Below are 27702 nucleotides of genomic sequence, written 5' to 3'. Positions count from 1 at the left end.
GCTACGGCGGCCGGGAGGCGGAAGTGGAGGTTGTTGTGGTTCCGAGGGTTGCGCCAGAAGCTGCTGCTGCTGAGGCGGTGGCCACGCTGCCCGCCCCGGGCCTCTCGGCCTCTCGGCTCGTCTCCCAGCCTCGCCTGAGCCCGCCGGGGCCCGCGCCGGCCAGCGCCTGCCCTATGAGTGTGTCACTGGTTGTCATCCGCCTGGAGCTCGCAGAACACTCGTCGGTCCCCGCCGGCTTCGACTTCAGCGCCGCCGGTGAGTCCGGCGGCCTCGCCGCCTCCCCTGTAGCTCGGGCTTGAGCTTGGGGGCTCGCTGTCCCCTGAGTACGGGTCCGGGTAAGGGCCGCAGCGAGGGCTTTACCTCAGGAAGAAGCCGAGAGGTGGCTGGGATCCCTCTCATTCCATCCGTTCTTAGGAAGGGCCTTCCCAGATGGCATCCCTGGGAAGCCTTTCCTCTCCCTTCCTTCCAGGTGCCTTCCCACGGCGGCTCAGTTTATATTTGGGCGCGTCGCTCTGTCCGCCCTGGGTTAGAATTGTTTGAGTTGATTCCCTCTAGGCTTTGTGAAAGTAGAGACTGGGTCCTCAGCGACGCTGACAGACCCTGGTTTAATTAAATTGTTCCTCTTTGGAAAGCTATCCATTTAGGCGCCCTGTAGCAAAATTTATAATTTTAACTAAAATTGGTACACTTTCTATATCCGAACACTGTATTAAACACTTTGTGTGCGTTTTCTCTAATTCACAACAACTCTATTAGGTAGATGGGTGTATGACCCTTTTACCGATTGGGAAACTGAAGCCTAGTGTTTAAGTGCCTTGCCGACTATTATCTGTAAGTGGCAAAAACTGGTATTCTAACTCAGAGAGCTGGATTTGAGAGTCTGAGTTCTTCATTATCAGCCACACAGCCTCCTTAGTGGGGAATACAGAAATATTTGTTTCTTGGACCTCAGTCAGTCACCTGACAACAACATTCGTTCAAGAGATACTTTTTGAATGCTCACTCTCTGTTGGAGCTTTAGATGTGTGCAGAAAAAGAGACGTGGTCCCTGCTCAATGGCACCAGCAGTTCGCTCCAGTTAGTGGAGACAGATTAATTAAATAATTACAGAATAACTGTAGAATTACAACTGTGTTAAGTGTAGTGAGGGAAAGGAAGAAACAATTTGGAGAACTATTATAGGAGGATCTCTTTGGCTTGGAGAAGGGGTCTGGGGCTAGTAGGGATGATGTCATTGCAAACTTCCCTGAGTATGTGAATTTTGGAGCTGCAAATTAAAAATAATGATTTAATAGGCTACTGAGTCCTGAAAGTCAGCTAAATTGACATTAGCCACATATACACGTCTGCATGGGTCAGTCATTGATCCATTAATTTATTCAGCAGATCTTGAAAGAGTTTCCAATGTGTGCTAGGCAGTGTGGTATAAATGCAGAGGATATAGCGGTGTGCAAAACAGGCCTGGTCTCTGCTGTGACAGAGCTTATATTAAGGATATTTCAGTCAGGTCTGTACATTTCTTTTCCATTTTTGTGTGTTTTTGTGATTTAAGACAAGGATCACAGATTTTCATGGCATGGTAGAGTAAGGCTAACCCAGGGTGTTTAAAAAGTTTCTAAAAGTTTTTTAAAGTTTTTATTAATTAATGGCCTTGATACCTTCAATTGTGGCTCAATAACCAGTTTCACTTTACCGAGTGTTACTATATTGTTGGTTTATCTGAGTAGAATAATCACTGTCAAAGCTCTTACTCTTGTTCATTTGCTTTAAGTGCGTGATTTTCACTAGAACAGCCCTGCATTTCTGAATATATTGCACTGGGCATTTGTTGACTGTCACGCACTGCAGGAGCCCCAGAGGTGATATGGACACTGCAAAGACATCTTACAGTTTTTTGGGGAGAGAGAAAAGGGAAACCTATGGATGGAAACATTGAGAGTGGAGAGGAGCTTGTTTTACTACCAGGTATTAATTTTTCATGTGTTCTTTAGTCGGGGAAATGTCTGATGAGGAGATCAAAAAGAAGACACTAGCTTCAGCAGTAGCCTGTTTAGAAGGGAAGTCACCAGGGGAGAAAGCAGCAATCATACATCAGCACCTTGGCCGTCGGGAAATGACAGATGTGATCATTGAAACCATGAAGTCTGACCCAGGTATGCTGCCTAAAACCCTAGGCTGTCTTTTGTAAATGTTTCCTGTTTTATACTTGGTGTTCAGTGAGCCCCTGATTATGACCCCGAGCATACTTTTATCTTTCAGAGTCTCTGTGAGGTTACATGAGGTTGTCAGGCCATGTTTCAACTTCTCTAAATATTTATCCTAAATTAATGCTCACAAGCTGGGTTGATAACTCTGTTCAGTGAGGAGAGCTACTTACCACCTAGGTCAGTGGCAGATCATGTTTCATCCAGATAAGCATGTTGTGTCTCCCCTGGTCAGCTCACTCCAGTTAGGGCAGTGGATGTATATTGCATCTCCAGCGTGGCGGCGGTCAGAACTGGCAGGTTTGGTTTTCAAACTTAATAGTCCTGAGTGTTTGTCCCCTTGGGAGTGCATAATGGAAGACACCTGCTTTATTTTGGTACTGCCAAATGTAAGAGCCATCCTTGAGTTTCTGAGGATATTAATGAGATTCTTTAACGGGGCAGGGAGCACTTTCAAGTCAAGATGCCCCCAAAATGCTGTTGTTCTGTGAATATGGTTCTTAATGCGATACATTATAATTGCTCTATCAAAGTTTATTTATCTGACTTCAGATTTTCATCTCATTAGAATTCTTCAGCATATTTACTATCAGTGTATAATCTGCTAATTTTTGGTTTGTGAAAGATGAGCTGAAAGCTGCAGTGGAAGAAAGGAAGTCTTCTGAAGCATCCCCCACTGCACAGAGAAGTAAAGATCAAAGTAAAGAATGCGTAAATGCTGCTCCTGATTCTCCATCCAAACAGCTTCCAGACCAGATTTCATTCTTCAGTGGAAATCCCTCAGTTGAAATAGTTCATGGTATTATGCATCTGTACAAGACAAAGTAAGAAAAACCCTTTCTTCTTTTGAGTTTATTTTTGCCATAGGGCAGAGAAAAAAAATCTCTCGCCCGGAAGGGAAGTGGATATCTTAATTTTCAAAAGGATAGTACTTTCATGTTTTATGTGTTAAAAAATTCTGAGATGTTTTATATGTGGTTAATCTTACAGTTTGGGTCAAAGCTTCTTATCAAAGTAATATGTAGATACACTTGAGAAAATACCTAGGAAAATCTTTCCTGAGAAGGTAGGCAACAGGTGATTGGGAGATTGAAAGGAAGGAAGATAGAAAAGAAGCAAAAAATTATAAATGATCTGTAACATCATTGTAGTTTCATATTCCCACCAAGTCTTTACTAAAGAAGCCTCTCAGAGCAATTAATGGGTTGCAGTTTCATCACATCTTTCTTACCCTTCTCTGTGGTCCAAACAAGCCTCTTGGAGGCCAAAGGAATGGAAGCATTTGGCTAGATAAATCTACAGCCTGGGCCACCAGCTCCTTGGATAATTGGCAGGTGATCTCTTTAGAGGCTTTCCTTGTCCTAACTTGTTTGTTAGGTCCCCACTGGGAAACAGAGTAGTACTCAAGTAGCCATTTTGGATCATACCTGATCACAGCTGCAGGGAGTTTGCAGCATTTCAAAAGCAAATTGCATTGTGGGAGGTTTTTCTTTCTCCTCTATTCCAGTTATTCCAACCCAGCAACACTTCTGTAATCTTCAGTTACATCCTCGTGGTTCAGAATTCTCCTTCTTGTATTTAGAGCACTTTTGTCTTTTAGACCCTTTGAGAGAAGTTAGTAGTTAGAATTGTGCGTCCACATTATCTAATGACAGTTATTATTAAAGAACGAATGAAAAAAACACTAAAGAGAACAAAATACAAACTGCAAATTTGCCTAATGCAGATTTTTAAACATAACAAGGCTTTAACAGAAGATTAGAAATATCAGTGGTTAAAAAAAGAAAAAAAAAATCAATGGTGGGTGAAATGTAGAACATTTCAAAACTTACCTCAAACTCCCCTGCAAGTATATACATTCAGGGATTCTGCATTTGCCCATGTAGTGTGTATTTTCAGGTAAAACAACGAGCTGTTTAAATTGATTATAAAGTATTATAAGTTTTTTTTTTCCTATTTTCTTGGACATAATAATTGTCTAATTAGTGTTGTCTGAACTAACCATACCTCATCTATTCAAGACAGTCTAATTATTGTCTTATTAGTAAGATGACCTCCTTAAAAGAAGATGTGAGGCGCAGTGCCATGCTGTGTATTCTCACAGTCCCTGCTACAATGACCAGTCATGACCTTATGAAGTTTGTCGCCCCATTTAATGAAGTAATTGAACAAATGAAAATCATCAGAGACTCTACTCCAAATCAATATATGGTGCTGATAAAGTTTAGTGCACAGGTAAAAGTTAAGATATTAAAAATCTCTTTGCCACAGAAACTGTTTTTGAAACTGTATGATACTGGCTATGTGTGATTTGCAACGTTTTGCACTTAAGAGCCTTGATATCTTCTAGGGTATTGTTGTAATTCTAGAAATATTTCCAAATTCATCAGCAGACATGCAATTCTAATTCATACCCATTATTTTTTCAGAATTGGATTGGGTATGAAATCTAGGGTTGTGTTTGTTGGTTTATTTATTTATCCGTAACTATTCCAGTAGAACAGTAGCTCCCAAACTTTTTGAAGCTGACACCATATTATTTGCCATTATAAGACTGCCCCTGCTTTTATCATTCTCTTTTTAGTAGATGTTCTTTGGCACATTTTTGAAAATAAAATCAATTTTATAGTTTAAAAAATTTTTATTTATTATTATAGTATAAATTTCGGGGAGGTAATTAGATATTTATTTGTTTATTTACTCTGATGGAGGTACAGGGGATTGAACCCAGGACCTCCTGCATGCTAAGCATATGCTTTACCACTGATCTATATCCTCCCCTTTATATTTTTAAAACTTTGGTTATAAGAGGAGTTTTGTGACACTCTTTGAATTATTAAAGGTGCTTTAGGGTTCTAACTGGAAATCACTGCAATAGAGAGACAAACACTGAAAGAATAGTGATGTTTTCAGCTTTTAAAATCCTTGAGCATTGTAACAGAGACTTTTTGATTTAGGTAGGTTTTGCCATCTAGTCTGTTTCACTTGTATTAAACATCATTTTGCATGCACCTCAGCTCTAAAGTTCTTAGAAAGATATTCTCTTGCTTTTACATTTTTGTTCTTTTTTTTTAAATCTCTTTATTTTTAGGGGGGGAGGTAATTAGGTTTTTTATTTGTTTTTAATGGAGGTACTGGAGATTGAACCCAGGACGTCGTACATACTAAGCATGAGCCTCTCCCACTGAGCTGTAAGCCCCCACTCTGTCTTTTGACCAAGTACAAGGTGCTTACGTTTACGGATCTTTTCTGAGACTGTGATACAGCTTACTGCATGCTCTTTCCCGTGGGGATAGAGCCCTGACCTTGGCATCATGAGTTGTACTATTTATTTGTAATACTGGATCTTCGGGTCTGAGGCTCATCCTATCACGGATTATCTAAGGCCTAGAATTACCCTCCTGGTATAAGACTTGAAGTTGTTAAATTAATATTGGGCCCTAGTGAGAACAGACTCAATAGCCACCTACTCCTGAGTACCTGCTAGATGCCAGGCCTGTGCTAGGTGCTTGTCATGCGTTAGCTCCTTGAGTCCTCTCAGCTGTGCCATGAGGTAGGTGTCTTTCACATTTTATAATTGAGGAAACAGACATAGGTAAGTCACTTGCCCAAGGCTTTACAGCTAATAAATGTCACAGTTAGGATTCAAACACAGTCGGTCTGACTCCATAGCCCGGGCAACTATGTTCTTATTCCCTTCTTTTTCTCACCAGAGAATTTTTATTAAGAATTGGGTCAGGGGAGGTTATAGTTCAAGTGGTAGAGCACATGCTTAGCATGCACAGGGTCCTGGGTTCAATCCCTAGTACCTCCTCTAAAAATAAATAAGTAAACCTAATTACCTCCCTCTCCCTGCCCAAAACAAACAAATAAAAAAGAACTAATAGGCCTTCTCTGTGTCTTTTGTCATCTCCTGAATTTCCGTTGGCCTCAGCTTTCTGCATGCTGGAGGTGTTAGATGTGCCCAGAGAGTTGTACTATGACCTTTAGGAACCTTAGTCCTTGGGTAGGGAATTTGTTATTCAGGATACAGGAAGGCAGGAGGGGGTTCAGTTTTATAGTCCCTGGGGGCAAAAAAGGACAGACAACCTCTCTACGGAGTGTGCTGGCTCATTTTCCCTTGCATGCTCAGGCCAGCCTAGGAGACCCCTCTTTTGAAACTTAAAAATATGTTCTCAGCACTAGTGGATCACTGTGATAGTAAAGGAATCCTGATGATAATGGATTTTCCTTTTTCTGAGTTCATCCTGAGAAGAGAATAATAAAATCAAAGGAGTAGGAAAAAACAAAAGCCGAGTTTCTTTAAATCTGGGGCTCTATACAATGCAAGCATTTTAAACGAGTTGTTTCTTCCGTGTTTTTTGCAGTCAGCTTCAGGCTTTTGTGCATTTCAGCGATGGGTTGAAGTGGGAACCACATGTATTTTGTGCCCTGCTATTGTCCTAGTACATAGCACGGTGCCTGGCACAGGCTGAGTGCTCAGTTAATATTTGACTAGGGGAAGTTGCATTTCCAATACCAAGATTTTAAAGAAATTGTGTTCAGAATGTACACTTCTTTGATATATATAAACAGCTTCCCCAAGAAGGGAATAATTTATTTGGTGTTGAGTAAATTTGGTCACATTTCCAGTATCACCAATCTTTTCCCTTCCTCTGAGGGGGCATGGTCGCTTAGGGAGCATTTACAGAGCTGGGGGCGCCCCCGGTTCCTGGTGGTGCCGGCAACCCTGAAGAGCTGGCCCACGGCCCTCATTCCCTCTGCACCTGAAGCCGGTTGCTCATTGTGCTGCTTGTTCATCCAAAAGTATTTCAGGAAAAAGTCATTCCTAAATGGGGTAAACCCTTTTAGGCTGCCTCGTCTTAGTATTAAAAGACATTTAATAGCCTAGAACTAGCTTTCAACATTTTGAATTTCAGATGCACTGTACCCAGTACACAGGTTGTTTCCTGAAGGAAAGCCTCCCACTGCAGTCCCCCACTGAAAAAAAAAAACAACTTTGTTCAGAAGTGAGCATCCTTCCTCAGTGGCTTAGCTCACTTGGTCGTATTAAGAAAGCATAAATAAGTAAGAAGCCACACTTGAATTACATCATCAGAGTGAAATGAAAAGCTACTGAAAAACTTCCAGTGGCTGTAAGATTCAGAACCCTGTGAGCACAGACAGCAAGGACTATTTTTGCCTGGTACAAGTTGAATCCCTCCCTGGAGGTTGGCAGTGCGGCATTTCCTCTTGCTGAACACCCTTCCTCTCTTCACGCAGCTTGTCTGCATTGGTAGGGCCAGAGCACACAGCTTCCTACATTTGGGCGGCTGCCCGTGTAAGAGTGAAGGCCAAGGCTTGTCTGAGCTCAGCTGCCTATGAAAATTGCTGAGCTTAAAAGCTGCATTTATCCCTGTGGTACTTTCTACTAAGGCTAGACAGGAAGGTTTGATTTACTTGTATCCGTATTTACAAATGGATGCGTGTCTTTGCAGCTTTCTGTGTCTTCCACTGCAAGGGAGCGCGACCATTAGTGTTTGGAAGGCTGGTTCACCTTGGACCTCTTGACTTTGGCCAAGGGTTTAGCTTTTGGTATTACACATGAGGTTGTTTAAAACTTACTGATAGGATCCTTAACCTAACTCGCATGCATCATCATCATCATCATTATTAGGTTTATTGAAAAGAAGTTTACTTTTCATTCCATACCAGTTCCACTGGTCCTGTATTTTTTCTAACATAGATGCTGACATTTGTTTAAAAGAGCTCTTCCATAACAGTCATTGGTTATGATTTGGTTCCAAGCTTTGCAAAAATAAGCATTGACTTTCAGCTGCTGTGAAAGTGCTGGCTAGAGACAAAAAATAAAAGAAATCAAGGGAAATGTTGGCTGTTGCTGGTTGAGTACGTATTAAAATTGTGGTAGCTGACAGCTTATTACACTTCAGTAGCTTCTGCTAATTCAAGTAGAACTGTCATGTGTCAGGAAAAACTGCAGGGATGTCAGATACTGACCTGTAGAGTTCAGTTCACTTACGAACCTGCTTCCATAAATGCTACTTTTGGTGGTTGCTTTCTCTCCTAAGTATACATTTTAAAAGCTGATGAAGAGAATAATTGAAGCCATGTGTCTTGAATATAAAGCATGTTTTCAGGCTGTCTCTCAATTTTTTCCCTTTCCCCGTTGATGTACCTAGGCTGACGCTGATAGTTTCTATATGGCATGCAATGGCCGCCAGTTCAACTCAATAGAAGATGACGTTTGCCAGCTGGTCTATGTGGAGAGGGCCGAAGTACTGAAATCTGAAGATGTAAGTGTGAATAATTCTTACCTTTGATAGAAGTGTATCACATTGGTATAAAGTTGAATGTTAAGGTATCTGTGGAGATGTACAGACTAGGCCCGTCTGTGAGACAGAAAGTTAGATGAGTGGTTGCCCGAGGCTGAGGGGGAGAAGGGAACAAGGACTGCTAACAAGGACGAGGTTTCTTTTGGGGGTGATAGAAATGTTCTAGAATTGGGTTATGGTGATAGTTGCATAGTGTTGTGACTAGACTAAAAACCACTGAATTATACACTTTAAAATGGCAAGTTTTCTATTATGGGAAATTCATCTCAATTTTTTTTTATTGCCCAAATTTTTTGTTTTTTTTAAGGAATACTCTCTTTGTGGTTGAAATTTGAGTATTCATCTCTTCCAGATCAATGAAACATGGCCTGGAGCCTAAAAGAAATGTTTTTGTTTTAAATATTAGCCTTTAATCCTTGTCTAATTCTTGATTCTGTTTTGATAACAATTTGTAATTGCGTTGATCTCCCACCTTCCCTGGGAAGCTTTCCTATAATATGTGCTCACTTGGATCATTTTATGAAATAGTAGATTCAGCTCTGTTATCCTTTCAATATTTTGTTTCTTTTAAAGTAGAGCTAAAGGTCTTTTTACCTTGAATTCAGCTTGATGGGGATAAGTTCTGATTAGATTGTTCTGTCATTAGATTAGGTGGACTCAAAATTGGCACGTGCTAAAGTCAGGCTTCCCTTTTGTCAGGTGCTTGCAAGGCCTTGGTTTTAGAAATTCCTTTCTCTAAATGAACACAGCTTCTTGAGAGATTTCCTGTAAATATCTACTTTCCAGGGACCGTAGATTAACGTGACTTTTGTCAGCATGTCCTTATGTGTTTGCCTCCTCACCTTTGCCTCAGTGGTCCTAACAGTTGGTGGAGCTCGGGTCAGACGTTGCTGTGTTAGAGGTGCCTCTTTGACCACCCAGACTGTTATGTCCCCTATTTCACACCCTATTGTAGCTTCCTGTTCTTTTCTTTCATAACACTTATGACTATTGGTAATTACACTTTTTATAAATCTTGAATTTTGTCTGTCTCTGCTAGATTCTAAGCTCTGTGGGGACAGGGACAGACTGTTTTTTTGGGACTTACTGACTCTGTTTTTTCTCACCATTGTTCCACACCTGGAACAGTCTCTGGCACACATAGAGGGACTTACTAATTACGTGTTAAATGAATAAATAAATAAAATCTGTGTCGTTGATACTACTATCACTTAGTGGAAAGTGTTAAGTTTTAATTTACTCTGTGGAAAAATCATTCAAATCCACTCCTATCCTCCTGCTTTTTTTCCTTTTTTGTTCTATTTTAGTCATGGCCATTCAGAGCTAGAGCTCGGAGACTGCTAACATTTTAGAGTCTCTGTTAAGGTCTGGCAGCAGGCTCCCTCCCTAGAATGTCAGCTCCATGAGGGCAGGGATCTCTGTCTGCTTTGTTCACCACTGTATCCCTGGTATTCCTAGCACAGTGCTGGGAATAAAGGAGGTATGCAATTAATACTTGTTTCATGGATGAAAATCTTACCAATTTAGGTTATTTTCACAAAGCAGTAATACTGAGAACATCCTCCCAGGAGTCAAAAAACAATAGGAAAACTATTGCTTTAAAAAAATATGTTAGAACTGGTGGATGAGTGGGGCTCACTGGAGGTGTTTCCCTGTAGGGCGCCAGCCTCCCGGTGATGGACCTGACTGAGCTCCCCAAGTGCACCGTGTGCCTGGAGCGCATGGACGAGTCGGTGAATGGCATCCTCACCACCTTATGTAACCACAGCTTCCACAGCCAGTGTCTGCAGCGCTGGGACGACACGACGTGAGTGCGGGAGCTCGTCCCCAACCCTGTCAAAGCCCGTTGTTACCCTTTCCCAGAATTAAAAGCAGCCACACATCCCTACCCCCCAAATAAACCACTCCAGGTATTCGATTTTATAAACCTGTTCAAGGACAACCACATGGTCAAGAGGTCACATGGAAGGGCCATCCGTGTTTTTTCTTTGCTTTCCTCGATTCACATGGAAGTCAGCGTTCCTAGACCAAGTCTAGAAGGCTGATTCTGAATCCTTCTGGAATGTCCCAAAGCAGCTTGAGTTGTTCTTTCCTTCCAAGAGCCAGAAAATGAGAAGGGGGAAAACGTAAAGCTTAACTTGGAGACTCTTACACTAAAATGAAGTCTGGGTCTAAAATCTTACTCATCACCTGCGCTATCATTTACTTTGGCTTTCTTACCAAAGATTACTGGGCCACGGCAGTCTGATGTTTTGGGTTTAGCGTGCTGTTGGTGGCTCGGTGGCCAGTAGTAACGCAGTCACTGAGTGTGAGGCACACGCCTGGCCTGTTTCCTAATGCAGCAGAGGCCTCATTTGTAGGGTGGTGTTGTGCAGACGAAGAACTGAGGTATAACTTACACTTTTTTTTCTTTGTTCTGAATTAAGGGTTGCTGCTCTGTTTGCAGACCACATTGTGGGTTTTAGCTAGAAAGATAGATCAGATGCTGGCCTTGTGGTTTCCCAGTACAGAGAGGAAGGTGCAGAATCAAATAATCACACAAATAAATGTGAAATCACAGCCATTGCAAGCGTTACAAGGAGCAGTGTTGCAGCGTTGTGCCTGGAGGACAGGACCCTGACCCAGCTTGGGCTGTCTGAGAGGTGGCGCCACACGGAGAGTGAATAGGAGTTAGCCAGGTGAAGAGTGGGAGCAGAGAGAAGGCAGCGTGGGGAGGGGTGTGCATGGGAAGGGGAGGATCACACCCCAAAGCCCAGGAGTGAGGAGGGGTGAAAGTCCACAGGAATCTCCTTTCTCCATCGCCGCATGACCAGCTTTCACAGAGCAGGGGCCTCGTCTGGCTGTTCATTCACACTAAGCCAGAGACCTGATGTGTAGGAGGAAATCAGTAAATTTCTTTGAGCACATAAATAGATCCTTGCTCTTTCATGGCTTATTTAACTGGAGAAGAATCTTGCCCCAGTTCTCTAGAGTCCTTGGTCAATTCTGCGGTGTCATTTGGGGGTTCTTCAGAGAATTGTCCAGGTTTAAATTTGCTTTGAATAAAGCCATGCTGAGATGTATACATTCTGTAAAGTGTTTATCTGTGTCGTGTGTCCATCTGCTCCACCATTTAAATTCCGGATGCTGCTTTGTTTCCTCCACTCCAATTTTAACTTTCAGTACAAGTTAACTTTGTAGGACTGTAGCATTTTCAAGTTGGAAGTTTCCTCGAGGACCATCTTGTCCAACCTCCTCATTTTACAGAGGAGGAAACTGGGGCCCAGGGTGAAAATTAGCATGCTCTAAGTGTCAAGGCAGAGAATGCCAAAACTGGGACCAAATTCAACTCACCGGCAGCTTCCCTCAAAACTGTGCAGTGCCTTCAGCAAGTGGGTTTTGAGTCTCTGGATATGCCCAGTACAGTGCTGGGTGCTGAGTGGGAGAGAATCACAGACCCTTCTCAGGAACTTTCACATCCATGAACATGCATACAGTTCAGGGGGGGCCACTGGAGGATATAGAGACGGCTCCCCACTGGGGGGGTCTGGAAGGGCTGCTTACAGAAGGCAGTGTTGGCCCCAGGTCTTGAAGGGTGGTTTCTTATCAGGGAGGATTTCCCCAGATACCTCCTCAGGAAAGTAAGATGACAACCCATAATTATTTTTGAAAGGAAGGCAGAAAGAACATAAACTTAATTATTTTTTAATGGACAGATGAGGTGATGTATCGCAGAGCTAACTGTATGGTACTAGTAAGTTTATTTTTGTAATTTTTCCCCCCCTTTCCCTTTTTTTTCTCAGGATCATACATTTCAGAAAGATCATTCTGGCACAATGTAGAAAATGAGATACCAGAACTTGTTGTTTTCTTATCTCACCGCTGCCACAGCCACCACACAGACTGAAGGGGTGACAGAGCTAATTTCTACCCTTGGCAACGCTGCGGCGTACAAGCTGCCGCGTTTGTTATTTCTTCAAGTGTCTCCTGTCTTCTCTTTTGATACTACAGAAAGAGACAGACTAAATCTTTTAGCTTTGTCTTGGGAAACACAGTCCTTATCTGCGATAAGAGCTTGATGTTCTTCCTGCTTATTTCCTTTTCTTGGTTTTATTTAATCAGTTGGGTGACAAATTGATACTAGTGATATCTTGAGCCTTCTTTGTTCTCGGTGCCAATTCAGTGAGCCTCAACTATAACCCACTTTCTATACAAAAATATTCATGACTGTACTTAGCATTACTTTGTCTTGAATATAATAGAAAGGGGTTAGTGGATTTTTTCAGTGCTCCCCCCCCCCCCCCAGTTTTACTGAAGTGTAATTGACAATCAAAAATTGTATACATTTAAGGTGTACAACTAGATGACCTGGTACATATACACATTGTGAAATTACTCACCACAGCCAAGCCAGTTAGCACATCCATCACTTCACACCTTAACCGTTTTCCTTTTTTCCTTTTTTTCTTTTTTTTCTTTTTTTTTGGTGGTTAGAACACCCAAGCTCTACTTTCTTGGCAGATTTCAAGAAAACAGCACCATGTTGCCAGCTGTAGTCAACTTTGATGTACACATACCAGTTCTCCAGGACTTACTCATCTTTCACAACTGAAAGTTTGTACCCCTTGACCAACATCTCTCTATCTCCCCCTTTCCCAGCCCCTGATAACCACCTTCCTTCTCTTTGTATCTACGAGTTGTGCTTCTGTGCCATTTTTATTGGCTTTTTGTAAATCAAAACTTGAGTACTCACAGAACACTGGTGTCCTCTTTCAGATGAAATTCATTGTATGGTTAGATGTCATGTGCATTTTATGAAGTACATTAACATTTCCCTTTTTCTTTTTTTCTTATTTAGTGAAATGTACTACAGATTTTAGTTTCAACTCTCAGGAGCAACCTTGAGAGGACAGGGTACATTTTGAATGATTTAAAACTTTGGGAAGTAGTGATAAGTTAGATTGAAGTAAAAATACATTATGAGCAAACAGACTTGAAACCAAATTAACAACTTGTCTCTAGTCTCTGCTTCCCACCTGTAAATGTTTAGTCTTTGATTACCTAAGCATTAGACAGAAGAGTGGAAAAAGGTATGAAGCAGGTCAAGATTTCTCCCTTTTACTCAACTTTATCAAGATTTTGTATTTTTTCATTTTGTTTGAGAGTATCTTGAAAGTGTTTGTCTTTCGAGTGATAGCCTTAGTTATGGTAAACGTAAAGATATTATATAAGAGAGGGAGGATATAAAATTCAGCTTTGGACTTTCGGGTTCTGTGACTGCTGTCTTTTATATTTAATCTGTATCATTATTTTTTTCACATCCTTTACAGGTGCCCTGTTTGCCGATATTGTCAAACACCAGAGCCGGTAGAAGAAAATAAGTGTTTCGAGTGTGGTGTTCAGGAAGTAAGTAACGAGTGGTGGAAAAGAATGATGAACACAGCTTTAATTTTCTGGGCTTTTCTTCTGCCCCTTGTGGCTTAAATTCTTTTCCATTCTTTTTGAGACTGATTTTTTGCTTCCTTTTTGTCCAGGGTCAAGCAAAAAAATAGAAATACACAAACAATTTTACTCCTAAACAAAATACTTCTTTGCTTTCATTCTTTGTCCTTTGAAAAGCCCTAGGCTTTTGTTGATGAATGGTGATTTTTTTTTTCTCACTATTTACATGGAGTTTACATCAAAAACCAAAGCAAAAAAATGACCCATAAAAGTATCCTTGCTTCTTGGGTTTTAAGCGTGTTTATTCAAAACTCCTGTAGTAACAGCTGTAAATCTCATCCTGTGTCAGGCCTCTTTCCCCCCTGAGTGGACCAGGTCATGTATTTTTATGTAGCTAAGTTAGGTCTTAATCTCCTTTGCAGAACCTTTGGATCTGTTTAATCTGTGGGCACATAGGATGTGGGCGGTACGTGAGTCGACATGCCTATAAACACTTTGAGGAAACCCAGCACACGTATGCCATGCAGCTCACCAACCATCGAGTCTGGGACTACGCCGGAGGTGAGCACCACTCTCATTTTCTAATTTGGATTCATTCTGTCTGATTACGTCTCCACCAGAACCTCTCCACTTTCTTTCACAGCTTGAAATCTTCCCGACAGCTGTGGCAAATCCCAGATCTCATGGTGGCCCGTAAGGCACCATTTCCTATGAATGGCCTGAAATATACAGTATAAAGAGAGTTAACACTTACACTCCTGCCCGCTTACTCTTTTTTTTAAATTCAAACGATTGAACCCACTTTTAAAGAAGTATTGCAAGGGATTTAATTTGGATTTGTAAAAACAAAAATTTTGTCAAAGTTAAAGGCATATGGAGACCCTTTCATTCTGAAGAAACACGCCTTGGTTGACTTACTCTTTTCTTTAGATAATTATGTCCATCGACTGGTTGCAAGTAAAACAGATGGGAAAATAGTACAGTATGAATGTGAGGGTGATACTTGCCAGGAGGAGAAAATAGATGCCTTACAGTTAGAGGTAAGATATTTTATCAGTCATTACTGAACACCTGTTTCTATTGATTTTTACTATTGTAACTTGAAAGATTGGGCTTTTTATTCTGATTTTTTTCTTTGAGAGTCTGTGTTTCACTGTGCCTTACTATTTTCAATGTAATGTTCCTAGTTGCCTCAAGTTTAGTATTAAGGTTGTCCTCTGGGGGCAGGGAATAGCTCAGTGGTAGAGCACATACTTAGCATGCGCAAGGTCCTGGGTTCAATCCCCAGTACCTCTGTTAAAAATAAATAAAAACTTCATTACCTCTCCACCAAAAAAAAATTAAAAAAAAAAAGGTTTCCGTAGCTGTGATAAAACTGGAAGTTAAGACCCTGCCTGTTGGCATCACAGTAGCAGTTGGAAATTGAGCAAACCTGGTGAGGATGAGGAAACCCCAGAAGCATCTTCCCATGCCGGAGAAGCTTTTCCACTTATATTGGCCTGGCAGTTATGAATTGGATGCTTATATAGATAAAGCCACTTTGGGGTACTCATATAATTGAGGAAACAATAATAATAGCATGATCTGATTTTTATTCACAGTTGTAAAATCCCATCTACTATAAAATTGATGTGTAAGTTTGATGGTAGGAAGGAAAAGTTTAACATGTCCTGTTTTATATACATTTCAACATGGTTATTTTAAAAACAAATACCTTAACCTTGGGAGGAAGTGGACATTTGAGAAGTTGCTTATCTCCAGAGTTTTAAAGTCAATGGAATGGCCTAAAATAGGGCTGATGTTGTTAACATTAATAAATTATATATGTATATATATTTTTTTTGGTGAGGGGAGGTAATTAGGTTTATTCTTAGACAAGGCACTGGGGATTGAACCCAGGACCTCATTCATGCTAAGCATGCACTCTCATGCACTATACCTCCCCTTATAAATTATATTGATGTGGAAAAAGTTCAGATCTTTAATGTTAAGTTTTTAGGATAAGTAACTCTTCCACATTAAGTGTTTTCATTCAGTGAATATTTATTGAGGGTTGCTGTCTGTCAGCCACAGTTCCTGGTGCTGGGAACTCAGCCTTGAACGGACTCCCTGCCCTCATGAAGTGTATGTTCTAGTGGCGTGCACATTCTCCCAGTCGTCCTTTCTCTCTGTTGCTCTTTCCGTCTCTGACCTCCAAACATGATTAGATTTCGGCCAGTCTTCTAGAATGGTCTTTCCAAAATGCAAATGTGATCTTGCCACTCCTTGGCCCACATTTCTCCACATAATTCCCCAGAGCCTTCCATTGCTCCATCCCTCATACCCTGCCTCGTTGGTGTTACTTCATCTCTAAAGAGATCCTAAACATTTGCAGCTCACATCTTGGTCCTGTGTTCTCCAGAATCTCTCTCCCTCTCCTCCTGTCTATCAAGAGCCCTCTCAAATATCACCTCTCAGAAATCCTACCAGATCGTCCTGTCATAAGCCGTCTATCCTTTCTTTGTAGTTACACGGCACTGTTTGTTCATTCATGCGCTCAGGCAGCAAGCATTTCTTGACATCCAGAATGTACAAGGCACTGGGTACAAAAATAAAGATACAATCCTCGCTTTCAAAGAGTTCACAGTCCAGTCAAGGAGAGAGGAAGGTAAACTGATGATGAAGTGCTCATGCCCTAGAAGTGCTCATATCCTAAGTGCTGTTAATGAAAGTAACAGCGATGAGGTTGCTGGGGGGCACTTATCCCAAAGCTGGGAGTGACAGGGCTGGCTTCCCAGAGAGGGGTACACGATTGAGCTGATTTGAGTTACACGTTGATTTAAAACCATGTGATTCTAAAATCAGCCTAAATAGAAACGTAAGAGTCTTTTCTTTTTTTTAATTGTACATTTCTCTGTCCCCAGCTAGATTGTAAGCCCCCAGAGGACATGAGTGTAATTGTCACCTCTGTGTTCCCCTGGTTTATTGAGTGGAACCAAGGTGTAATATACATTCAGAACATTCCTCTTACTCTTGCAAGTCATTATAAGTCAGGTTTTAATTGAATTTCAAAGACTGACAACAGTGACCTATGTTTTTGTGCTTATTCTCTGCATTTCTAGTATTCATATTTACTAACAAGCCAGCTGGAATCTCAGCGAATCTACTGGGAAAACAAGATAGTTCGGATTGAGAAGGACACAGCAGAGGAAGTAAGTTTCTGGTTTGGTGACTGCTGAAATGCCGCATGGTAGGACAGCCTGATGGTGGGTGGAAGAAGGCAGAGCACAGACAAAAAGGAATCTTAAGACTCTTTCTTCTCAGTCTGACCTAGAGGGAGAGAACTGTTTTGCCTGTAAACAGAAACCTTTGTTAGATGTCAGTTATATCTCAACAAAGCCTGCGGTGGGGGACGGGGTTGGTGAGTGGGGCAGAAAAAAGGAAAGATTTAGAGTCAGCTGGCTCACCCCAGCAAGGTAACTCTAGATTAGCATTCCAGAGGAGGGAGTGCTGAACACCTGAATTGTCATTATAATGGAGGCTTTGCCCCTGAAGGCAGTATCAGGGAACAAGAAATTCTAGATCACAAGAAGAATGAAGTTGCTCAAAAAGAGGAAAAGGAAGAGACAGAAATATAGTATTGCAAATATAATCAACTAAGCATAATTTCGGAGAAGGGAAACGGGCATATATTCTCCCCTAGGACTAGTAAATCAAAAAGAAGTTATTACAATTTTATTGTTTGCTGCGCCCTATACTAAGTTAAGGAAGAAATAAAATACTTGGTATGTATCCGAAAAAAAGAAACCTTGAATTTAAAGCCTTGAGGATTTTGGTATTTTGAGGTCAGGGTGTTGTTTGTTAACCTCAGTCAGGTTTTCTAGTGCCTTGTACAATTCCATTTAAAAAAAATAGAAGTATGTACATGAGGGTTTGTAATTTGAGTCAGCCAGTTGGTTTGTCAACTTAGGAACAGCTGCTTTGGGGAGCTGAATACGGGCTTCTGAAACACCAAGATGGTGCTGCGAAATTGAAGTGAATATAGACATCAAAATGCATAGTGCTATTTCTTAATAAAAAAAAGAAAAGCAGAAATTGAAGGGAATAAAATTAAGCAGAGATGCTGGAGCTTTGAGCTGTCACCATGGCACCTTATTGGTCTAGGACAGTGGTCTTCAAAATTTAACAAATGATCCTTTAAAGAAGAGGCCATTCACTACTCCAATGGGAAAAAGAGAAAAGTAATGTGATTTTGGTAGAAACCTGGCCCAGAGTGACCCAGAGTGACCCAGAGCTCCACCTCCTTGGTTTTCCCTTTATTTCCTGCATGTACAAGGAACCCTGAGGGTTCCAGAGAAGGGAGTTTGAAAACCAGTGTGCACCTGAGCATTTGTGTATAACTAGGGCCCTTGGAACCATTCTCAGGATCTAGGGACAATCATCATAATTCAGTGATTCCCTTAGTGTTAAATAAAGGCTTTTGAATTTTGTAAATGATATTTTAATAACTTTGTGTATCGTCACCAGTAACTGGGCCGTCAGATGGGGGATTCTGGGTTTGGGGCTCTCCTCAGTGGTAGCTAGTAAATTTCCTGGAGCTCAGCAGGCAGAGCCAAGCTCTTACTTTATGCCAGGCCCATGGGCTCCAATTTCTGAGGATGCCCACAAATGAAGAGAAATCAGGTCTTTTTCATTGAGGCTTAACACCAGCTTTAAAATGATCCTCAGTGAAAAGTTCATGATGAAATTCTTAACAAGAACCTTCTAATCATCGGAAGTACCTTTCCATAAGTGCTTCAGGTCACTTGACACACTGCTCTGGATGGGCTTGATTGGAGTTGGTGTGGGACGGATGCGCCTCTGACAGCACTTGGCAGGCAGAGCAGGCAGGCAGAGCAGGGGTCGTTGCCCTTTGGTGTCAAGTTTTGGGCTCCCAGGGAGGAGCCCTGGCGACTCCGAGCAGCCTCACTAATGCGGTTTTCTATGGGCTATCCCAGCGTGACCACCTTAAGTTCTTTGTGCAGACCCTGGAGAGCTAAGCTCAGGATTCTCTCTGCTTTCTAAGATTCTTTAGGATTAACTGCATTCCTTAACACATGCCTATGAAAAGCAATTCAAGGGGCAGGGATGCTAAAAATGTGAAACTTTTGTGTGTTTACTTTAAGGTGGGGGCATGGTGGCCAGCAAGGGCAGCCCCAAATAAAAAGCTTGGAGGGGAAAAAGAATGTTCTGTTTTCTAGTAAAAAATGTCACTTATCTGTAAGTTAATGGGTGATCAAGCCTTTTGTCCCCCTTTTGACCCGTCCTCTGTCTGTCCATTGGCACCTCCAGCAGTAGAGCAGGTGCAGGGAGAAATAGTGACTGACCCATGCATTTCACTGTCAGCAATTCTTGGTCATGGGCTTCGTCAAAAGTTAATGCAGTGGAGGGGAGGCACCGAAGGTGAAATTCACTGTGGGCTTCAAGTATAATACAATTCCAGTCCCCTGGATGCCTTAGGTAGCATAGTTATTTTAGTGTGTGAGCAGAGTCTGTTCTAGAAAATAGAGATCGTACCCACTTGAAGTTTCTCAGTTTTCAGGGAGCCATGTGTGAAGAACACAGAGTAGACCTTCAGTGCAGGCGAATTCCCCTCTTTTCTCTTTAAACCTCTAGCTCCATATGTAAATCGCAGTTTTTCTGTCTGGATTGTGAAATGAGCTTGGTGGGCCAAACTGGCATTTTTATTAAACAGAAGAGGTATCAGTGTATCGCATTTAATATTGTTTTGTGAAACTCTTGTTTCAGGGGTGTGTACATATACTAAGTGTTTCTTACTGAGGGCTGATGGCCAGCAATGTTTTTAAAACCACTAATTTAAACCACTGTAACATTTATCTATAGCAATATTAAAAACCTCTTTGGGGTTACTTGGTATATTTCATCTTGATTTAGATGTGTTTGGCTTTGTGTTTGTTTTGTCTTTGGTGATCAAAACAATTTAGTTCCTTTTGATGGTTATTTCTGTCCTTTCCAATTTCCCTAAACTGACGGAGTCAGTCTAAGAGAAAATGTCAAAAGGATCTAGTGGTCTTATTTTAAAACAATGTTTAGGAGAAAATTAATACCAAATAGAATTAGAGCAATTTTAAAGCTATTTTTATTTTTATGACACAGAGGAACTTTTATAAGTCTCCCTTTAATTGCATGTTCTTCCAACTTAATGATGTTGGCTCTCAAGTTAATTTCTCCAGAGCAGTTATTTTTGTTTATTTAAAAAAAAAAGGCGACACAACGTTGTAAAATGATTATAAATCAATAAAAAATGTTTAAAAAAAAAAAAAAGGCAAGAGAGCAGTGCTGTTAGAGACCTGCTAGGCAGGCCTTATGGCACATATTTAAAAAGAAAGTGTTGGAAGCAGTGGCCCCTTTCCTGGCCTGATGGATGCTGCATACATCCTGGATCTCTGCTAAGAGTTCAGATCTTGCCCAGAGGTCACTTTTCCTTTGCTGTAGAGCTTTGGCCTCCTGTCTAGTGCAGAGAAAGATTTAGAACCTGGCTTTGGACCCAGACCTGGGGTCCAGTCCTGGACCCACCTCACTCTGGCTGGGCCACCTCGGGCATATTGCCTTACCTTTCTCTAAGCTACAGATTCTATAAAAAGCTGACATCCTTAAGTTATAGGCTGGTTATAAAGAATAAATGAGATACTGCCTATAAAACATCTATCCGGTGCTTGGGCTGTGGGATTTAAATTCTCAGTTTCTTCTGTTTCCTATACTTAATCACCTCATAATCCACCTGTCTTCTCCGGTGGCCCTTAGACCAGTAGAATTGAGGCATTCCCCAAGTCTGTAAATCTCCATGCCCTTATGAACCCAGTGTTTACCTAGCTAGACTTCAACAGACTTCTGGCTAGGATTGCTGCCATCTGACACTTGACACACGAGAATTTTCAATTCCTCTAAAGTTTTTATGATAATGTAATATGAATTAGTTCTCTCTGTAAACTGCCTTTATATGAACTCAATAAAACAAGAACTGCTCATGTTCCACGTGGCTTCATGGAACATGAGGAAATTAATAGTGAGTTTGGAGGGAAAACAAAATCCAGACAGCTAGAGTCAGCTGTTACAAGTATCTTCAGATGATTTGGATAATACAGCTGACCCTTAAACAACACAGGTTTGAAATGCACACACCCACTTGTACGTGGATTCTTTTTTCAGTAGATGGCCGCTGCGGTCCTGAGGGATCCGTGGTGGTTGAATCCGTAAATGCGGAACCTGGATGCAGGGCCAACTCTAAAGTTAAAGTTATACTCCGCCTTTCAGGTGCCTCTAACCCCCATGTTGTTCAAGGGTCAAGTGTAACTTTGAGAATATGATCCCAAGAGTTAAAGAACAATGGGGAGTTCTGGTGTGGCCTCTGACAAACCACCTCCTGCTCTATTGCCTGAAGCTCTTTCTTCACTTTCAAGCAGTTTCACTCGACATGAGGAGCTCCTGATCCCTTGTTCATCCTGGTTTAGAGAAATGGTAAGAAAAGAAAGGATTTCTCACAACTTTTATTCCTATTGCAGAAACTCTTTCAGATGGTTGTCTAACCTTTTCTAAGTTTGGCTTGTCAAAGTTATAGACAGGTAATTGGAAAAAATAAATAAATTGCAAACTGGGCCCCCAAGGCCACACAGCTTTGTCTCTGTGAAATGAAACTGATCTCTGTTTGCGCTTTCAGATTAACAACATGAAGACTAAATTTAAAGAAACAATTGAGAAATGTGATAATCTGGAGCACAGACTAAATGATCTTCTGAAAGAAAAGCAGTCAGTGGAAAGAAAGTAGGTATAATTGGCCTATTCTTTAAATTAGCTCTTATATTCTAACAGGCTCCATAAATAGATAATCTCCTTTGTACCTATGGACACACTCTCATGGTCAAGTGTGTGGATCACCAGGTTTTCAGGGGTCTCTCATTAAGTGGAACAGATTTATTGTGACTTCCTATTTATTGAAAAATGCAGTGTTTCACACCAGATGGATGCCATGTGGAATTCAGTGCTCTCTCCTGATGCCCAGGCTCACGATACGCACAAGCATCTTCCATTTTTGCCTGTGGAAAGCAATTTCCTTGTGCCCAGAGCTTCTCAGAGCCACGATGCCTGAGAGCTGGCAGTTACGGAAGAGACTTCTGTCTAAGCTGGAGATGGCATGTGTTCTGGCCTTGGTCAGGAATTAAAGGCCAAAGATGTTGAATATGGAGCAAAAAAAACTCATCAACAGCATGACAAGAATATACTCTACTACTGTTAATTGGAAAGATAGTTGCTGCTGATCAAAACTACCTTTCTAGTTCAAGTTATACTCACAGAAATAATTGGATTTTTACCTCCAGACAAATGGATGAAAAATAAATTTAAGGGGGATAGTTGTTCCTTAAAAAGTTTTTTTTTTAATAATCCTTTTATTGTGGAATCAATTTAGTTTTATAGAAAGGTTGCAAAGATAGTGCAGAGAGTCCCATATACCTTTCACCTGTTCTCCCCCATTGCCAGTAGTTGGATATTTTTAGTAGTGTGTGTGTGTGTTGTAAAATCTATATAACATATATTTTGCCATTTTAACCATTTCATTTTACAGCTTAGTAGCATTAAGTACCTTGACAGCATTGTGCAACTAATCACTGTATGTTTCCAGGATTTATCATCCCTACAGAAACTCTTCACCAAAGGTGTTTTTTAACTGTTGTAAAAACACTACAACATTAATAGAAATAAAAATAAAAAATTCTGTTATACTCTCAGCACCCTAACATATTGAACTATTCCAAAGAATTTAAGTATTAAAAATGTGAAGTTTTCTTTTACCCTCTAAATCCTACTATCAGTGGTAACTCTTATTAACGGTACCAGTGAATATTTATTGTTCCATATCTTTTGCTGTACCCATATAGACATCTCACATCTTTTTTCCTACAAAAATTGAATAATACTAGGTACTCTATTTGGTAAAATACTCTGTTTTAGACTTTTTTTTGTATTGGCACACGTAGATCTATCCTGATCTTTGTAACATGGTATGAAGCTCCCATAATTTTAACCAGTTCCCCATTGATGGACATGTACGTTGTTTCAAGTCGTACACTGCTGTTAACAGTGTTGCAATAAGCATCCTTCTCCGTACGTCATTTAGTGCAGTCCTGTGTATTATCTCTTCAAAAATTTTCCTCAGGTCCTTTCTCTCTTTCTCTTTCTGGGGCCCCTATAATGCGAATATTAGTGCACTTCTCATTATCCCAGAGTCCTCTTAAACTATCCTTATTTCTTTTCATTCTTTTTCTTTTTTCTGTTCTGCCATAGTCATTTCCACTAATCTGTCTTCTAGCTCACTGATCCATTCTCCTGCCTCATTTAGTCTGTTCTTGGTTCCTTCTAGTGTGTTACTCATTTTATATTTTCCAACTCTTTGCTAAAAACTTCACTCTGTGCATCGGTACTCCTCTTGAGTTCTCTGCACATTTCTGCCATCATTACTTTAAACTCTTCTCCGATAAATTGCCTATCTCGTCATCACGTATTTCTTCTGCGATTTTATCTTGTGTTTTGGTCTGGAAGATATTCCTCTACCGCCTCATATTGTCTATCTTTCTATTTGTATTTTTAGGTAGGTTAGTTACATTTCTTGACCTTGGAGAGGTGGGAGACGTCCTTTGCATCCCAACGGTACACTCCTCCCTTGTTACCCAAGGGCCAGGGTCCAGCTGGTCCCAGTGTAGAGTCTGGTCTGTGTGGATTCCTTCCACAGGCTTTGCGGTTGTTGTTTTCTTATTTCTGGTATCTGCCCCCTGGTGGATGAGGCTGAACTAGAGATTTATGCAGGTTTTCCTGGCAGGACTGCCCACTGCTGGGTGAAGCTTGGTCCTGGCCCTCTGGTGGGTAGGGCTGTGTCTAGAGGTGTGTGTGGCTTAGAAAGTTGGCTGATGGGTGGGGCCGTGTTCCCTCCCAGTATGTTGTTTGGCCTGAGGCTTCCCAGCCCTCAAGCCTACAAGCTGTTGGGTGGGGCTGGGTCTTGGTGCTAATGATCCAATCAAGATGTCAGCCTCCAGGAAAGCTCATGTAGATGAACACTCCTAGAATGTCCGCCACCAGCCTTTATGTCCTGGGGGTGAGCCACAGCTGTCCTCTACATCCCCAGGAAACCTTCCAAAACCAGCAGGCAGGTGTGGCCCAGGTTCCAGTGAAATCACTGCTTCTGCCCTTGGACCTGGTGCACGTGAGATTCTGTATACACTTCCCAAGAGAATGACATCTCTGTTAAGCCCCACTGTCCTTCAGAACCAGACGTCCTGGGGTCTCTTCCTCCCAATGCCGAAGCCTGATGTGGGGCTCAGAACTCTCACTCCTGTGGGAGAGCCTCTGTGACTTAACTGTTCTTCAGCTTGTGGGTCACCCACCCAGGGGGCATGGGGCCTGATTACATTGCGAGCACGCCCCTCCTGCTGTCCCACTGTGGTTCCCTCTTTGTGTTTCCAGTTGAAGAAGATCTTTTTCCCTAGGTTGCAGTCTTTTTTTTTTTTTCCTAACAGTCAGTTGTGTTTTTGTTGTAGTGGCGAGGAAGTGAGCTCATGATCCTACTACGCCGTGTTGACTGGAAGTCCTTCTGAGTGTATTTATTTTATAGGACAAATTCCTAGAAGTAGAAGAGCTGTGTCAAAGGGCAGGTGAAATTTTGATTTTCATAGATGTTGCCAAGTTGACTTCCAGGGAGTTCGTACAGTTCACACTCCAGTGCCCGCATGTGGGAGTGCCTCTTCTCCCCCATCTCCGTTCTGTGGCATTCTGATCCATGAAAATGGTGTCTCAGATGGTGTTTTAATTTGTAATTCTTTTCTCGGGAATAAGATTGAGCATCAGTAAGGCACTCCTTAGTCTTGAAAACTCTTCTCCAGCAAATGCAGGGAGGTCAGAGCACTTGACTGTTTAAGAATGTCACTTTTCCTCATAACTTCTTTATCACAGCTGTCATCTCTAAGCCACCCATGTAAACAAAACAGAGAAGCAGTATAAGTTTTACCATGAATCACAGAATAGTTTCTGGTATTGAAAAATTTCTGATGCTAAAAAAAAAGTTGTCTCAAGGCTACACTTGAGATAACTAGAGTAAAATTCTTATTCTCGGTAGCGGCTGCAGTGGCAGGAAGCCAGTCTGCGCACCATGGGAGGAAGGGGACTGCCCTCAGTGGATTCTGAGGTCACATCTCCTCTCTTCAATCCCAGAGCAGAAAGGAGACTGTGTCAGCAAATGAAAAATGGGCTTTGTCTCCCTTTGTTTCGTAAAAGGTGCACTCAGCTGAACACGAAAGTGGCCAAACTCACCACGGAGCTCAAAGAGGAACAGGAGATGAACAAGTGTTTGCGAGCCAACCAAGTCCTCCTGCAGAACAGGCTGAAGGAGGAGGAGAGGATGTTAAAGGAGACCTGCGACCAGAAGGACCTGCAGATCACCGAGATCCAGGAGCAGCTGCGGGACGTCATGTTCTACCTGGAGACGCAGCAGAAGATCAACCACCTGCCCGCCGAGACGCGGCAGGAAATCCAGGAGGGACAGATCAACATTGCCATGGCCTCGGCCTCCAGCCCCCCGTCTTCGGGCGCCGGTGGGAAGCTGTCCTCCAGGAAGGGCCGCAGCAAGAGGGGCAAGTGACCTTCAGAGAAGCCGATGTCCCCGAGACTGTTTTCCCCGGCTCAGCGTGGGCTTGCTGGGGCCTCAGCTGAGTGTGAGGGTGGACCCTGAATAAGTACGAGTGAGGATCAACCCGCAGTCGTCTGGACCTTTCATTTGCTAGTGTGTGTGTGACGCAGGGCGAGGGCTGCCGACCAGGAGAGCTGAAGGAAGGGGGCAGTGTTTTAGATTTAGAAGGTGGCTGCTTTTTTCAACCGGAATAGTTCACTAACCTCAGACGTTCTGACGACCATTTTGCCTTCCTACTTGAGAGATGCCCCAACTCTGCTGTGCAATTGTCTGTCGTATTTATTGAGTTGTCTTTGACATTCAGTTCTGGGCTCAGATTAAGAGGTCACATTTTTTTTTTGTCCCCTCGAAGGTAACGTGACCTAGCCCTAAAGCACCAGACCTCCCCAAGGTCATAGCACGTTCTTGAGAAAGAGGTTCCTTGGGCACTGAGGAGTTATGAAAATTCCCTAGCGTAAGTCTCCTGTCACTGTTCATCCCTCCCTGCCTCTGGGGAATTGAAGAATTGGCTGAATGTCACAAGAGGCTGGGTCTGTAAACCAGGCACTGGCCTGTCCCCAGCAGCCGTCTCCTCTTGCTCCAGGTCTACCCAGTGAAAACAGACAGCCCCGGCCAGACCCAGTGGACCCAGTGTAGGGAAAAATGGTGGCATTCCCACTTTGTTTACTTGTGATGCCTCCCGCCTCATTGTGAACCTCAAAGAAGGAGGCTTAAAAAGAATGTTTGCTCCAACACTCAAATTTCAGAGTGGATTTTCTAGCACCCAGCAAGGATAAGCAGGCATTTATCAGCCGTATGAAAAGGCAGAGTGAGGCCGCTGGCGGGCTGGCTGGCTGGCTGGCTGGCTGCTGTGTAGTTCGCTGGGATCAGTATTTACTGAGTGTTTACAAAAGACTGGGCTGCGTGTTCAGGTTGTGGCTAGTGGGAGCTTGGGCAGATTTTCAATTTTGCTTTCAAGATATAACCAAAGGCTGTTGCTAAATCTGAAAACTCGAATTTTAACAAAGGTCCCTTTAAAACAGCCATATAATGCTTGTGGGCCAACAGAGGGACTGAGTACCTTCTCTAGAAACAGAAATGTCAAGTAATTCATGATAGGCAGTAATTGAGCCAAATTAAAGTGAGACCTGTTTTGAAATTTAGCTTCCAGAAGACTTAGCTGGATAGGTTAACAAGGCGTACTGTTAAATGATGAGTTTTACTTTGTCTTTATAATTAGCCAAAGTTTTCAAATTATCACACTAAAGAATTGGTTTTTAGCCTATGATTAGGCCTCATCCTCTCCGACCTAAATGTCTTACATGTTACTTGTTAGCACGCCAGCTGTATCCCTAAATCACCGTCCGTTTTTGTGGGATGCGCTGCAGCGTCTCCCAGAGGACCTCACCTGTAACTTGGCAACATGAATGTACTCAGACGTTCTCAATTGTTACGTAGGGCAGACCAACTCTGTAAGTCCCCCCGGATTTACGTATACAGATATCTTAAAGCAAGCACGGGAGTGGGAAGCAGAACATAATTCTCTTTCCTATAGAGATTCTATTTTATTTAAAATCTATTTTTACACTAGTTAGAATCCTGCTTTTTTGGCCAAGTATTTGTCTTGCATGTCTGACCTTGCAGAAGCTGGGGTAGATGGTAGCATACGAACCAAGAGAACCGGAAGTAGTTTACGAAGCTTGCTCGCTCCTCATCTCTGTGATCACCTCTGTCAGGCAGCCCAGCTGGGAGAAGAGTTTCAGTACAGGTGGGATAAGTGCTCTGAAGGGCTGTGCCCAGAGGAATGAGCAGATAGGCAAATGTTTCTAAACTACTTGAAGGTTTTTAAAAAAAAAAGTTCCAGAAAAAAATCTTCTCAAGATATGTAAAGAAAAAAAAAATTTTTTTTAAACCAGTCACAGTCATGTTTGAATCTGACAAAATTACTTAAGATAGAAGCTGTTAGTGTTTTCTGCAGGATGGAAATGAACCACTTAACATATCCAGACTACCTTGAACAGTGAAATTGCATTAAAATAACCCAACTTGGAAATGA

General features: G+C 42.0%; 1 protein-coding gene across 2 annotated transcripts; it reads left to right on the top strand.

The window, feature by feature from the left end:
- The first annotated feature begins 4 nt into the window (after positions 1–4).
- Positions 5–27702, top strand: BRAP (BRCA1 associated protein). Of its 2 annotated transcripts, XM_010969636.3 has the most exons (12): positions 5–255; positions 1992–2153; positions 2830–3028; positions 4250–4439; positions 8384–8497; positions 10195–10343; positions 13846–13921; positions 14380–14518; positions 14888–14997; positions 17059–17148; positions 21654–21757; positions 25256–27702. In XM_010969636.3, exons 1-12 carry the CDS (start codon positions 174–176, stop codon positions 25617–25619), a joined length of 1779 nt encoding a protein of 592 aa, XP_010967938.2. In that variant the 5' UTR covers positions 5–173; the 3' UTR covers positions 25620–27702. The 2 variants fall into 2 exon arrangements, with proteins under 2 accessions (XP_010967938.2, XP_045362298.2); XM_045506342.2 differs by lacking the exon at positions 21654–21757 and having other exon boundaries at positions 29–255.

The sequence above is a fragment of the Camelus bactrianus genome, chromosome 32 (genome assembly GCF_048773025.1).
Source record: "Camelus bactrianus isolate YW-2024 breed Bactrian camel chromosome 32, ASM4877302v1, whole genome shotgun sequence".
In the NCBI taxonomy this organism is placed as follows: Eukaryota; Metazoa; Chordata; class Mammalia; order Artiodactyla; family Camelidae; genus Camelus; species Camelus bactrianus.
The sequence above is the reverse complement of the archived record's forward strand: the minus strand, read 5'-3'. Positions and strand labels throughout refer to the sequence as shown.

Excerpts from the sequence above, each read along its gene's own strand:
- BRAP (XM_010969636.3), top strand. The coding sequence starts at position 174 with ATGAGTGTGTCACTGGTTGTCATCCGCCTGGAGCTCGCAGAACACTCG. Across the intron at positions 4,440-8,383 it reads TGATAAAGTTTAGTGCACAG|GCTGACGCTGATAGTTTCTA; the intron begins GTAAAAGTTAAG and ends TGATGTACCTAG. Across the intron at positions 14,519-14,887 it reads AGTCTGGGACTACGCCGGAG|ATAATTATGTCCATCGACTG; the intron begins GTGAGCACCACT and ends TCTTTTCTTTAG.